Consider the following 16477-nt stretch of genomic DNA (forward strand, 5'->3'; position numbering starts at 1 on the left):
ATGGGGGAGAAAACAGCAAACTTAGTTCACCACAGGCGCTTAATCAAATGTAATATAAAACCTGGGAGGGATGGGATATTAACCTAATTGCTCAGAAAGACATTTAAAATACAGTGTCCAGTTAGTCAGTGTTGTTGTAACTGGTGCTTGTAACCCGTCAGCTGGTAGCTGAGAGGTGCCCAGTTACCTACGTCAGGTCGGGCGATTAGTAACTTGAAGATGAACTCACCTCTGATAAAGCATAATGTGATTCTGCTCTTCCTTCTAAACATGGAGGTGGATCCCACTAATATCACTAATTGTTACAGATCTTACCTTGAGCTGGTTATGCTGATCCCTGCCAGGAAGGCACAATTATCTCTAATTGAGACATTCTTGTTACTACTGCTCTCAAGGTCTTTTCCTTCCTTAAGAGGTGCATAATCATTCAGCACCTCATTTCAAATGACCAATTCAACACTGTTTAAATATTATTATTAACCTCAATCAAGTAAAAATAATGTAATTTGGGTAATATGCTGTACAATTAAATTTGTATACACAGCTGATCCATTAAAGTCAGTTATTTTTGGATTAAACTTTTTCATAAATGAAGGAATGTTTAGTAAGTGAAAAGTTATATTATCTTGTAGAAATAAAGTCAAAATTTCCTGATCAACATAGTTAAGAATTAAAGTACACAAATAAATATTGTACAAGAAATGGCAAAGCAGACATTTACTAATACTATAATAACTTATTTGGATTGCCATACATTTTTAGGTAAACTTAATAAGGAGCTAATTTAAAGGTTGGTTACTATTTATAAAACCCCAAGTAACTTATGGGACAAATACCATTAACACCATTTTGACACTAATTTAAATGTTACCTTTCATCCCAACATCAGGTAAAATTTGTAGGATGGCTATCATATCTCTCTCAGGATGGCTTTCTTCTAACAGTGGTACTGCTTTCTTGGCCTTTTGTAACGTAACTATCATTTTTATCCATATGGACCTCTTTCCAACAGAGGGGCTATTTTCTGGTGCAACCATCTTGTCTGTGTTGGTGAGGCTGTATTCTGACAATTATGTCTCAAATAACAATGCCACTCTTTATGATGACTATCATCTCATCAACCTAAGGATTAGTTTGGATCTTTTTAAGCTGTACAATGTATGATGAGTAAGATCACTTTGACAGTGATGTTGCTTTGTAGGATACTATCATCTAGGACAGCAGGAATACTTTTGGAGAATATCATCATATCTCCGATCGCATGTCACTTTGTAGGTTACACCATCACTTTGAAGAGTGCTATACTCTCTCCCTTGGCACTGAGAGTGTTAACATTTTATAATATCTCCACTGTTTTATTGTATCTACAACAGAAGAGTTACTTTGTAGGAGATAACCAGCATATCTCTGACTGTAAGGTAAAATTGTAGGAAAACACCTGTCATCTTTATGACAACAGGGTAACTTTGTATGAAAACTTGTCATCTCCCTGACATCATGGTCACTTTGTAGGAAGGTAACTACATGTATCAGCTCTCCAACAATATAGTCACTTTGTAGGCCAACAAAAATCATCTAACAACATGGACACTTTGTAGGTTGACAACAATTTTCTCACAGCATGGTCATTTTGTAGTAAGGCAACTATCATCTCTCTAACTGCATGCTCACTTTGCAGGAAGATAACTATCATCTCTCTGACTGAATGGTCACTTTGCAGCAAGACAACAATCATCCCCTTGACAGCGTGGTAACTTCGTAGAAGGTAACTATCATCTAACAATATAGTCACTTTGTAGAAAGACAACAATCATCTCACTCACACAATGGTCACTTTGTAGAATTAAAACAATTGTCTCTCTAAGAACATGTTCACTTTGTGGGGAGACAGCAATCATCTTTCAGACAGCATGGTCACTTTGGAAGAAGACTACAACCATTACCATTACTCTGACATCATGTTCACCTTGTGCAAAGGTAATTATAATGTATCAGTGTGGATACATTCCTGGACAACAACTATGATCTCTCTGACAGGAAGATCGCTTTGTAGGAAGTAACTATTATTTCTCTAACAACACAGTCACTTGAAGCAAGATGACTGTTGTCTCACTAACAGCATGGTCACTTGTAGGAAGGCAATTATCATCCCTCCAACACCAATGCCACTTTGTAGGAAGAAAACAGTCATTCCTTTGCAAGCATGGACACTTTGTATGCTATCATCTGAGAGAATGCTCCCTTTGCAGAAAGACAACAATCATCTCTCTAACAGTATAGGCATTTCGCAGGAAGGTACCTATCATGTCTCTAGCACCATTGTCACCTTTCAGGAAGACAATTTAAATGTCTGTTAATAGTGAGGCTTCTGTGTTGGAATGTCTATTATCTGTTTAACTTTAATGTCTCAGAGTTGTTTATTTGTAGGTTGGTTTCAATTTGATTAAAAAGAGGCTACTTTGTAGGAGCATATGTTTACTCAAGCATATGTTTCATTATTTTGGAGAGTCCCTATAAAAAATGTAGTCACTTGTTACCTTGCATGTCTTGGGAAGGCATTAGCATGGTAAGGCCTGATTCTTACACTTCTCTAACTCTTCCCTGTATCCCTGTTTCCCAAGTGCATTTTCAATGTCACTAAGTACAAATTCAATCTCTTTCCAGTAGTCATCAAAATCTTGTTGACCACACTTCCCATCAACAGAATGACCACTAATATGATTCCTATAAAAGCGAATCCGCTCCACATTGGCTTCTAGTGTTGTGTCCCTAACTGGTTGGTCTGTTGTTGGGTTTCCCCATCCTGTTGTTGGAGGCTGAATGGAGCTGACATTTCTGATCAAAGTATACAACAATGAAATGTCAAAATCCTCCACTTTTCCAACATCCTGAGGACCTGGGAAAACTACCTTACACTGCTCCTTGTTCAGTCGTCTGCTAGTTAGATTGGTTTTATTGGCTTTAATTGCCTGGTAAATGTCTGTATTCCCTGTTGGAACATGTTTGAGCAGAATTTTCCTGAGGGCATCAGCACAGATGTTACGCAGGGCAATCTCAAGGCGAAAATGGTTGATGTGGTCCTGTGTGATGGGTTCTTTTTTCACCTGTAATATAAGAGTGGTAACTTTTAAATTAATATTGTGAGGCATGCACACATACACACGCACATGTATATATATTTTTAATCCCAGATGATGAACATTATACATTTCTTCTTAATTTAAAATCGATGCTTTTGGGCACACACATCAACCTACCAAATTTTTTCCAAAGATAATGTTACACATCCTTGAAACTAAAATAACATGAACATAAACTGTCCAAAATTATACATTTTGCAAACTTAATAGCATACAATTTTCTTTCCACATAATTTTTAGCGTTTCCGCTTTGTTTTACTTGAATGAAATTTATTTGCAAAAGAGACATTTTATACTTTCTTGGATGTTTTATGACATAATAAAGTGACCAAATGTGAATAATGACTTATATTTATGCTGTTTGTGAAATCTGTCAAATCTGAATCATGACTTAGCATGAACTTATGAAATCTGTCAAATTTGAACCACACCTGAACATCTACTTTGTGAAATCTGTACCATCACTGTAGGCTATTCATTTTTCTTTCTCTTGTGAAATTAGATTTTGTGTGATTCAAATTTTGTATTTCCCATCATGATATTCAGTCTGTAAATGTAAAAATGTTGACTCGATTCTTTAATTTAAAAAAAAAAGAAATGGATTAATTCTGAAATTTTTATTTAAAAAAATGCATGCAATAAATAAGCGGACTTGAACGCCAGTGCACCTGATTAGAAATGAAACTAAAAGTACCCGGAAGTTTGTTTTTGATGTTTTGGATTTAATGCCATTTCTCAGCACAAGATTGGCTATAGATGTCAAATGGTTCAGGAGGAACCCAGGGAAACCCCATAAGAGCCACTGACTCATGGCAGCTACTGACAAGCTTTTTCACATACCTACATTTGCTGAGCCGGAGACTCGAACATGCACATAGAGCAGTAAAACTGATCCAGTTCAATACAACATAGTGCAGGTTGAATAAAACGTATGCAGTTCAATATAACATAGTGCAGGTTGAATAAAACGCATGCAGTTCAATATAACATAGTGCAGGTCGAATAAAACATATGCAGTTCAATATAACATAGTATAGGTTCAATAAACCCATCACATTTAAAAGTAAAAGAAATCAGGTCATGGCCCTTCTGGCCATGAAGCCAGCTGATTGAAGCCAACTGAATGTAGCTGATTGAATGTAGCCGATTGAATGTAGCCAACAGAATGTAGCCAACTGAATGTAGCCGATTGAATGTAGCCAACTGAATGTAGCCAACTGAATCTAGTCGATTGAATGAAGCCAACTGAATGTAGCCGATTGAATGAAGCCAACTGAATGTAGCCTATTGAATGAAGCCAAGTGAATATTTTGCAAACATTTACTCAGTATTAAAAAATAACAGAAATGGTAAAGTTCTGCATTTTAGAAAAGGATAGGCACAATAAATAAGGAGATCTGACTGCTGCCAGGACACCTGATTAGAAATTAAATACAAAGCTGTCTTCCAGTTTGTTGTTGTTGTTTTGGGCTTCATACCATCTCTCAGCACAAGATACATGGCAGCAAGTATAACATGTGATGGAAGGAACCAGGAATATTCAATAAAGAACAAACTACCCACAGGAGGTACTTTCTCACATAACCACATTGGCTGAGCTCGATACTCAAACCAACACTGAAAGAGGTGAGATGGCAGTGATAGGCAGTTTGATACTCAAACCAACCCTGAAAGAGGTGAGATGGCAGCGATAGGCAGTTTTATACTCAAACCAACACTGAAAGAGGTGAGATGGCAGTGATAGGCAGTTTGATACTCAAACCAACACTGAAAGAGGTGAGATGGCAGTGATAGGCAGTTTGATACTCAAACCAACACTGAAAGAGGTGAGATGGCAGTGATAGGCAGTTTGATACTCAAACCAACACTGAAAGAGGTGAGATGGCAGTGATAGGCAGGTTGTGCAATGAGGTTAAATTAGAAGAGTTGAACTTAAGTTATATTGATCTTCTGATAATAATTATTTTGCGTAGAAACGTATCTTTAGAAGTCCAAGTGTAACCTGGCTTTTGTATCATAACAGCTGACTATTTCAATAAGAACAGTTATGTGGCATTGTAAAAACACAACTCTGTACAACTTTTCAATATCTTTTCCCATGGTCAAATAAACAAGTTATAAAAAATAATGCTATAATTAATGTGTATGGATCTTGATTACAATCCAAAGTATCTATGATCTTAATGACAGAGACATATTTAATAAAATTGTATCAAGTCAAATGATAAAAGACTATTTAATTAAAATGTATAAAGTCAAATGACATAAGGCATTTTAATAAAATTGTATCGAGTCAAATGATATAAGCATATATAATTAAATTTTATGAAGTCAAATGTTATAATCTTATTTAATTAAAATGTATCAAGTCAAATGATACAAGCCTATTTAATTAAATTTTAACAAGTCAAATGTTATGAGGCTATTTAATCAAATTTTATCAAGTGAAATGATATAAGCCTATTTAGCTAAATTTTATCAAGTGAAATGATATAAGGCTATTTAATTAAATTTTATCAAGTCAAATGATATAAGCCTATTTAATTAAATTTTAACAAGTCAAATGATAGAAGTCTATTTAATTAAATTTAAACAAGTCAAATGATATAAGGCTATTTAATTAAATTTTATCAAGTCAAATGATATAAGCCTATTTAATTAAATTTTAACAAGTCAAATGATAGAAGTTTATTTAATTAAATTTAATCAAGTCAAATGATATAAGTCTATTTAATTAAATGTTTTCAAGTGAAATGATATAAGCCTATTTAATTAAATTTTATCGAGTCAAATGATAAGTAATGCATTAAAGGAGGTAAAATGCCCAGCCAATGAGAAGCAATATTACCTCATTAATATACCTAGATCTCACTTATTACAGAAACTGTCTCAGACCATGATGATCTACATAGTTTATCACATCTTACCTACACTCTCTCCAACTTTGGTCTCCTGGGTCAAAGGTCACAAGCTCAGAAAATCAGATCTCTTATATATAGCACATAATTAAATAATAAATGAACTGACAACACAGTAAAGATATAATGGAAACACAAGACAGATAACAAGTGAACTCGATGACTTGATAACACAAGACAGATAGACTGATAACACTAGACTAATAACAAGCTCACTCAATAACTTGATAACACAAGACAGATAGACCAATAACACTAAATTGACAACTTCAACCAGTGACTCGATAACACAAGACTCGTAAACAAATATAATTGAAATATGATCCAAAATAGTTGCCAGACTGTTACCAACCTCATCCAATGACTCGATAACAGATTACTGTTATATACAAATATAATTAAAATTTAATCCAAAACAGTGGTCAGACTGATAAGCTCAATAAATCACATGCAGATTGACTTCATTAATATACATGATCTCACTCATTATCAAATTCATCCAAGATCAAGGCTATCCAAGTCTGATCACAATCAGATACAATATGACCTTCATTGTGGTAAGAATAGTCTGACCACAATCAGATACAATATGACCTTCATTGTGTCTGACCACAATCAGATACAATATCATCTTCATTGTGGTAAGAATAGTCTGACCACAATCAGATACAATATCATCTTCATTGTGGTAAGAATAGTCTGACCACAATCAGATACAATATGACCTTCGTTGTGGTAAGAATAGTCTGACCACAATCAGGTACAATATGACCTTCATTGTGGTAAGAATAGTCTGACCACAATCAGATACAATATGACCTTCATTGTGGTAAGAATAGTCTGATCACAATCAGATACAATATGACCTTCACTGTGGTAAGAATAGTCTGACCACAATTGGATACAATATGACCTTCAATGTGTCTGACCACAATCAGATACAATATTATCTTCATTGTGGTAAGAATAGTCTGATCACAATCAGATACAATATGACCTTCATTGTGTCTGACCACAATCAGATACAATATCATCTTCATTGTGGTAAGAATAGTCTGATCACAATCAGATACAAAATCATCTTCTTTGTGGTAAGAATAGTCTGACCACAATCAGGTACAATATGACCTTCATTGTGGTAAGAATAGTCTGACCACAATCAGGTACAATATGACCTTCATTGTGGTAAGAATAGTCTGACCACAATCAGATACAATATGACCTTCATTGTGGTAAGAATAGTCTGACCACAATCAGATACAATATGACCTTCATTGTGGTAAGAATAGTTTGACCACAATCAGATACAATATGACCTTCATTGTGGTAAGAATAGTCTGACTACAATCAGATACAATATGACCTTCATTGTGGTAAGAATAGTCTGATCACAATCAGATACAATATGACCTTCACTGTGGTAAGAATAGTCTGACCACAATCGGATACAATATGACCTTCATTGTGTCTGACCACAATCAGATACAATATCATCTTTATTGTGGTAAGAATAGTCTTATCACAATCAGATACAATATGACCTTCATTGTGTCTGACCACAATCAGATACAATATCATCTTCATTGTGGTAAGAATAGTCTGCACAATCAGATACAATATCATCTTCATTGTGGTAAGAACAGTCTGACCACAATCAGGTACAATATGACCTTCATTGTGGTAAGAATAGTCTGACCACAATCAGATACAATATCACCTTCATTGTGGTAAGAATCACATGTGAACTCAACTTATGAACACACAGAGATCTCACATATTATCAAACTCTGCCTAAATATTGAAAGTATAACCTCATCAGGACTTGAATAGTACCTGAGGAAGGACAAATGAAAATTTAGACTGCTTTAATATTACATAGTTCAGGATAAGTAAAATTGATGTGATTCAATGTTACATAGTGCAGGATGAGAAAAACGATGCTTATTGTATAGTACTGGATGAGTAAACCCGATTCAGTTCAATATTACTCAGTTCAATATAAGTAAAACTGACAAAATTAAATGTTACAGAGTGCAAGACAAGCAAAACTAATGCAATTCAATATTACACAGTGTCGAATGAATAAACCTGATGCAGTTTAATGTTACATAGAGCAGGATGAGTAAAACTAAAACAATTGAATATTACAGAGTGCAGGACAAGTAAAACTGATGCAATTCAATATTACATAGTGACAAATGAGTAAACCTGATGCAAGTCAATATTACATTGAGCAGGGAGAGTAAAATTGATGTAATTTAATATTACAAACAGCAGGGTGAATAAAACTGGTAAAAGTAAATATTACAGTGTGCATGGTGAGAAACCCTGATGCAATTAAAGTAGAACAAAACAGGTCAGTGGCCACCTGAATATTTTTTTCAAGTTTAATCAAGATCAGATAACAAATGTGGTGCCCAGGATGTTTAAAAGACAATTTTGTAACCGATTACATGTTTAATATGCACGAATCTCAATCATGATAAAATCTGACCAGGTACTACTTACACAAGCTTATTTTGCAACACTTGCTCCAAATCTGATCCAACTGCTCCGGTGGCCTAGTGGTTAGAGCGTCTGCCTCTGATGCATGAGGTCATGGGTTCGATCCCCCCACCAAGTCATACCAAAGACTTTAAAAAATGGTACTAACAACTGCATCGCTTGGTGCTCAGCATTAAGAGGTTAGTGTTAGGACTGGTTGGCCTGGTGTCAGGATAATGTGACTGGGTGGGACATCATGCTACATGTCTGTGACATGATGCCAAATTGCTAGACATCACTATAAACTGTCACACTGCAGACATCGTAGCGATATGACTGAAAATTTGTTAAAGCTACGTTAAAAATCCAAATCACACACACACAAGAAATCAGGTCTCTGTTTTAGAAACACAATTTTTTGGGAAGAACTTGTCATCGTATGATAATTTATTTCTTAGTTACCTGATCCTTGAACCAGAATGTCAGCACATCACTTGATGACACCATGTGACCTTTGTCATGAAAAGAGCAGGGTAATTCTTTCCACTTCTGTAGTTCTGACACTGGGAACATTTTTTCCAAATTGTCTCCCTTAGATTGTGGACACTGAATGTACCATTCATACTTCAGGGTTGAACCAAGACATCCAATTATTTTGGATAGATTGGTATCAATGAACAGCCTAACTTCGATACATACTGCTTGGTCAGGATTTTCCTCTTTGTTGCTCATTTTTGTAACCCTTGAGAAAATAACATATTCCCTGAAATAAAGAATCAGTCTATGAGTATGGTCGATATCAAAACTGCAGCAGCCACAGAAGATCAGCTTTTCCACGTTCCTTTGGGTGATAGGCCAGCGGGTTATACAGGAAGCAAGAAGCCTATGGAAAATAGGCGATGGTAAGTATTTCCCTGTAAACATGCAGCACAGGACTGAGGAACTCTTGATCCTGGGATGTGACTCAGGGGAGATAACATCTGCTGGTGTTTTCTCGCGAAGCATACAGGGGGCAAGGAAGTAATTTTCCTCCTACAAATATAAAAATAAATATCTTCAGTTTTGGTGGGTATATTCAGTACAGATGAAAATATTTAATTTTGTCATAATATCAGTTCATATGAAAGTATAATTTGGCATGTAATAATTTTCCTACAAAACATCAACAAGAAGGTGGTCAGGACATGCAAGCCCTTGAGCTCTGATAATAATAATAGCATGTACAGTATATGCATTGTGGAGTTCAGATTGTTCATTCCATGCCATGGAGTTGGATATGGGTCCATAGATAATGGATCACTACTAACAGATTTCAGCATGTCTGTTGGATGTCTACTGCCTCTGAAACATATCTTTATGGATTTTATTACAAAAATAGTCAATTTTATTCAACCTCTTGTAATATTTATTATTATTACCAAGCAAATCATCACAATAACAAACCTATACAAAAGTAACAATGCTCATGGCATTAATCATTGGCTAGTGGCAAAAATAAAGTATCTTGTTTCAAATATTTGGGATATTAGTGGCTATTAATCATTTAATTTTCATGCTATTTCCATGACCAACCGGAAGTGATTAAAAAGTAGCTTTTATATAACAAGAATCCAATGAAGGGACAAATACTCTAATGGCCAAAAATGTTTTCCCACGAATTGAAGACAATTTGTTTTAGTTTGACTGTTTAAGTGTTGAAACCATCTCCAATACTCTTCTTCAGCAACAAGATCTTGAAATTAGCTACAGTGGACATGTTGGGTGTCAAACTGGCACTGTGTCCATTTGGAATCAACAAGACACCATTTACAACCAGCAAGACACCATTTACAACCAGCAAGACACCATTTATAACCAGCAAGACACCATTTACAACCAGCAAGACACCATTTAGGACCAACAATACATGATGCAAAGTCTTCTGGTGGGAACCCTAAGGTAATATAAAATCCTTTCTGGAGGTGTAGGGACAACAAGTCTTTTGGTGGGAACCCCATTGGGATATAAAAATCCCTTCTGGAGGAGTAGGGACAACAAGTCTTCTGGTGGGAACCCTATTTTAATATAAAATCCCTTCTGGAGGTGCAGGGACAACAAGTCGTTTGGTGGGAACCCCATGGGGATATAAAAATCCCTTCTGGAGGAGTAGGGACAACAAGTCTTCTGTTGGGAACCCCATGGTGATATAAAATCACTCTTTTCATGCAGGACAAGTAAGACATCATAAAATGTCTCCTGTTTCATGTACATATTACGTCTGCTTAGTAGGTATAGCAATAGCATCATGTTCCAAGTATATACTGCTGTTATCATTTTAGAAATTAAATTGGCACCCTTCTAATTTTAGACCCTCTCGATTATACATATCTTTTAGTGATAAGGTTATACTAGTATATTAAGGAAACAGTGTATTTCAATTTACCAACTTGAATAGAGGTCAGTTTTTCAAAGACTCGTGAAGCAAGCATAACGTTTAAAATATTTGTTTGGGACATAAGTGATTTAAATTACACCTGACTGAAGGTAAGCAATACCAAGTTCTTATAGATCTGAGGTACACAACCGTTCTTGGCCAAGGACCAGATTGCATTTTGTAAGACCACTCAATGGCCGCAAACACTAATCTCTTTAATATAAATACTACCCACAGATTTCTGTGTTATTTTTTAATTTGCCCTGAGGGCCAGACAGAACATGTTCGCTGGCTGGATCTGACCCATGAGCACGTGGTTGTGCAGCCCTGTTATAGATCATAGAATCCACTGCATATTTTAATTTATTTCAGTGATTTCTGTTATGCTAAGTATTCTTTGTTCTCAGTCAAGCCACTATTGATTTGAACCATAGTGAAATTTTGTATTGCTTTAAATCTGAATTCAGATGTTGTTACTCCGTGTTATTATTTTATGTTTTTGTAAATAGATAGTACATGTTTTATCAGAAGAAAAATCCAAGCAAATATTAATGCTTGTTGAAGTGATGTCCCATTATTTCTGTCTAATTTTAGACTATATAAATTCTTGCATGAAAAATATATTTTCAGTGACCGATACGTCTTACTTGTAAGCCTTGTTACATGACTAATATACAATAGCAATGAAATATAGCATGTTAAACATATTTACATCATAAGATATATTTACAAAATGAATGAAAATATCGGAATACTGTTTTCCCAAGTGTACTCATAAAATCAATCATCATTATAGTCAAATGAGTATTGTCAACAGCAGCAAGAGCATCACTGATGGCATAGCAGTAAGATTCTGGACTCGGAAACCAGGGGTCACAGGCTTGAATGCAATATATAAATTCTCTTGAGTTGAAATTGCTGTAAAGCCCATAATGATCTACCAGCAAAGTGAAATCTTGTTTCCAACTAATGCTGGGTGTTGGAGAGACATAATCAGCTGGGGCCCCATGTGCCCAAATAGTTTAAGGTGCTCACCTTTACATATCACTGACATGTCTCACCTCTTTCAGTGTCATAATTGCGAATGTGGGTATGTGGCTTGATGGTCTTTCAGGGTCATTCCTCCTCCAAAAATAGTGACCACCATGTATAGACTGTCACGTACTGAAAAACGGCATTAAGCCCTAAAAAAACAAGCCAAACCAAGTCAAACAACTAATCAACAATAACACTAGCAACAAAAGTATTGGTTCATCCTTTTTGCCCCAGCTCTACGAGTTTGTTGAGCCTGACCATAGTAATTGTCTTTAAACCTATGAATATTTTCAATTAGTTTTTCTGTCATTTATCTAATGAAAAAGCCATCTTCAGTCTCTATTAACAGATTCATATATTAGTAGCCTCTACCAGTTTCAGGGCTGAGTATATGAAATGGAGAAACCTTTAGTATGCCTGCAGCAGATGATGCCAAAAATTTTAATTTTTAGCTCAAACATATTTAAATGTTCTCAAGCAATCTATATTGTCCTGACCAGACCTATCCATTCAAGCTTCTTCAAGCTATATCTAAGTAATAGCTGCAGTTGCGCATAGTCTGATAAATATTTTTAACACACAAAATCTAAAACTGCATCAATATTTTTAGAATAATGCATCTGGATTGAGCTAACTACTATACTCACTAAACCAAGCAATCAAATTATTCAAGTGATTAACTGCTACTGCAATACAAAAAAACATTTAATTTCAAAGGAACTTACTAAATAGCCCCTAGCTTGTCTGTACTGTGTAAATGTATGTCTTTGGAAGTTTAACTGCTGATTATTTTGATTATTATTCTCAAACTTTTGGTTCAAAGTTCAAGTGATTATAAACAAAGTTTTTGCTCCCATTGATTCATCATCATTTGGGCAATTATGTACCAATTTGTCCTGCAGTTCTTGTGGTAGTGTGTCATATGTATACTTGGTACAAAAGTGTTCTAGTAGTTCAATGTGTCATACGCATACAGTTCTCCCCACGTTACACTGCACTTCACTATAATGCATTTCTGGATATATCACAGTAGTACTTTGGACCGCAAAATCAAAATTATAAACATTTTAATTTTAGACAAATAAAAAAAAATTGCTACATCTATGGCCTGAAACCTTTAAATCAAAAGGCACTAAACTTGATTGTAATATTACCAGAATGCAATTTTACGGTCATGATTAACCACTGTTGTATTGAGGCTCAGTAAAGATATCGTATTGTTATCAGGCTATTGCACACCCAAATTTACCCGTGTCTCTAATAATCCATAATTGTCATTGGTCTGTATCAACTATTGTGTTTGGTTAAAGTACACAGGACTTCTGACTTTGCTGTGTCAGAGAACTAAATAATTAGTGGCAAAATATTTTTTGAACCTGATGCTGCTCTCTGTATTCTGTTGCAGTGCAGCCCAGAAAATATATATGTTCCTTTGCTAACTGTAGCTAAAGTACAAATAAGGTCTATTCAAACAATTAAGTATCACATTCCAGTGAAATCAGGTTTAGAAGGGAAGTTAGTCTTATCAGTATTTATGAGTAGATTAAGACATTTAATCTAGCAATGGAGATGTCCAGGAATAGTAAAGCTTAATGTGTCAATAGGACTGTGATTTTGAAGGACTCATATAGGAAAGCTTATTGTGTCAATAGGACTGTGATTTTGAGGGACTCATATAGGAAAGTTTATTGTGTCAACGGGACTGTGATTTTGAGGGATTTATAAAGGAATGGGTATTGTGTCAATATGACTGTGATTTTGAAGGACTCATATAGGAAAGTTTATTGTGTCAACGGGACTGTGATTTTGAAGGACTCATATAGGAAAGCTTATTGTGTCAACAGGACTGTGATTTTGAGGGATTCATATAGGAAAGTTTATTGTGTCAACGGGATTGATTTTGAGGGATTCATATAGGAAAGCTTACTGTGTCAATAGGACTGTGATTGTGAGGGATTAATATAGGAGGATGTTGATGGGACTAAAGCTGTTCCACGACGCCATTTTAACTCAATTGATGATATTCAGCACTGAGACAATGTTTTTTTAGGACTACCCCAATGCTGAATGTAAGACTGATGCTGACATTGTCCAGGTCTTTCTAGGCACCAAAAGAGACAATTTATATATCAAATCAACAGCAAGTAGGATCTACTATTGACAGTGACCAGGAGGACCAAAATACCAAATGCTGTTTCTGAAGCCATATTAGCACTCAAGAAAAGACTGACTGGGCTAGTAACTTAGGACATTGGGCCCTTGAAACTTTCACACTTGATAAATATTACCAAATTAGCTAAAATAACAAAATACAAGAACAATCCAGTTGAAATAAAATAATAAAAACATGAAATACTTTAGTAGTAAACGTACAGAATGTGAGTGAATACTGTTTATTTTATTTAGATTAATATGTTTTGTGAACAAACAGGTTTGTTTCATACTTCATTGAATTTGAAATGGATTTCATGCATGTATGTACATCTGACATTTTTTCTTAATTTATTCCATGGTCAAGACCTGCTAAAAGTGTGCTTCCCATAATATGACATAACTTAGTTGCTGATCAGGGGACTCCCGAGTGGCTGAGTGGTCTAAAGCGCTCACCATTCCAGACCAATGCCATCTCAACTCTGAATGGTGGGTTCAAGTCTCAGGCTTGGCTAATGTGGGTACATAAGAAAGCTTGCAAGTAGCTTCTCATGGGTTGGTGGTTCTTCCTGGGGTTTTCCAGGATTCTTCCTCCACCAGTTATATTGGACGCCATGTATAGCCTCTCTTGTGCTGATAAATGGTGTTAAAGCCTACAACAACAACAACAACAGTCGCTGATCATCATATGTAACTTATGTTTTTAACCAAAAACTAGAGATTTTATTGATTAAACAGAACTTGAGATTACTAATTTCCCTTGTTACAGATAGTTCATTTATTTAATTGCAAAACAGTGCTGAAGTGGTAAATAACACTTTTAATATCAGGCTGCATTAGCCTGAACAGCAGCCAATATTTAATCCTTTTTGTGCAAGTTATTACAACATTTTAATCTCTTTGCCCTTTATACAGCTGTATACTAAAACTAAAACATGCAAGTATATTTGTTAACATTTTTTATATAATTATTTTTATTAATAGGTACGACAATATGGGTTGAAAGGAAGCAATCTAAAGTGTGGTGTATTCTTTGCTTATTTTGTAAAATATTAATATCAAACTTTATTAAATGTATAAATTTCAAGCTGTTGAAGAAACACATAATTTACATACACTAACAGTATTATTATGCATTTGGCTGGCATTCTGTTTACTTCAAGCCCCCAACACACAAGTACACTCAACATGTTGGATTCTTTTCGCTATACTGCTGTTCAGTACATAATGTGGTCAGCAGTTATGGACAAAGACTAGCATGTTATAATGTAGGAGAGCTTATTTGGTACAGTGGTGTGGTACGGTGGATGACTAGAATTTGGTACATTGGTGTGGTACAGTGGACAACTAGAATTTGGTACAGAGGTGTGGTACAGTGGATGACTAGAATGTGGTACAGTGGTGTGGTATGGTGGATGACTAGAAATTGGTACAGAGGTGTCGTATGGTGGATGACTAGAATTTGGTACAGTGGTGTGGTACAGTGGATGACTAGAATTTGGTACAGTGGTGTGGTATGGTGGGCGACTAGAATTTGGTACAGTGGTATGGTATGGTGGATGACTAGAATTTGGTACAGTGGTGTGGTATGGTGGATGACTAGGATAGTACTGTAGTATGGTATGATGGACGACTAGAATTTGGTACAGTGGTGTGGTATGCTGGATAACTAGAATTTGGTACAGTGGTGTGGTACGGTGGATGACTAGATGATATATATCAGATTCTGATATTTCACTGTGCAAGAAGATTTTGAAAAAAGGATTATAAAATGAATAGTAGAATAAAGTGGAAAAAAATTGTTATATTTATGTTAATAATTGAATAGCCAATGCAATCATGTAATTAGACTGCTTCAATGCCCTGGACCGTTTCATATAAATCCACTGAATATTCTGTTATCTTGTTTGTTCACAAAAGCAGACCATATTTCTCTTAGCCATGTTTTTAAAAATTAAACTATTTGCACTTTATATCCTCTGAAGCTCCAAAAGAGTATCGTAAGATTCATTACCCAGAAATGTTGTTGTTGTTGTATGGTTTAACGCCATTTTTCAGCACAAGATAGGCTATACATGGCGGCCAGTATAATTGGTGGAGGAAGAACCCTGGAAAACCCCGGGAAGAACTACCGACCCTTGAGAAGCTACTGGCAGGCTTTCTCAAGTACCAACATTAGCTGAGGCTGAGACTCGAACTCATGCAGACAGAGGTGAGATGGCAGTGATCCGTAACAGTGAGTGCTTTAGACCACTCATCCACTCGGGGCCCCACTCAGAAATGTATATTTCATCTCTTGCAACAACTGTATGCAGTGTGCATGTTAGTGCAATTTT

At 35.6% G+C, this 16477-nt stretch overlaps 1 protein-coding gene across 1 annotated transcript in view; it reads right to left on the reverse strand.

Annotated features, from left to right (window-relative positions):
- Nucleotides 1-16477, reverse strand: part of LOC149788670 (uncharacterized) — a 57907-nt gene that overhangs the window by 10286 nt on the left and 31144 nt on the right. The window contains exons 6-7 of the mRNA XM_089974746.1: nucleotides 9005-9574; nucleotides 872-3104 (exon numbers count right to left, since the gene is read on the reverse strand). Coding sequence (XP_089830872.1) covers nucleotides 2559-3104; nucleotides 9005-9574 — 1116 coding nt within the window. The 3' untranslated portion in view covers nucleotides 872-2558. The remainder of the gene's footprint in view (nucleotides 1-871; nucleotides 3105-9004; nucleotides 9575-16477) is intronic.

Source organism: Sinohyriopsis cumingii, chromosome 11 (assembly GCF_028554795.1).
Source record: "Sinohyriopsis cumingii isolate HCF-2022 chromosome 11, ASM2855479v2, whole genome shotgun sequence".
Classification (NCBI taxonomy): domain Eukaryota; kingdom Metazoa; phylum Mollusca; class Bivalvia; order Unionida; family Unionidae; genus Sinohyriopsis; species Sinohyriopsis cumingii.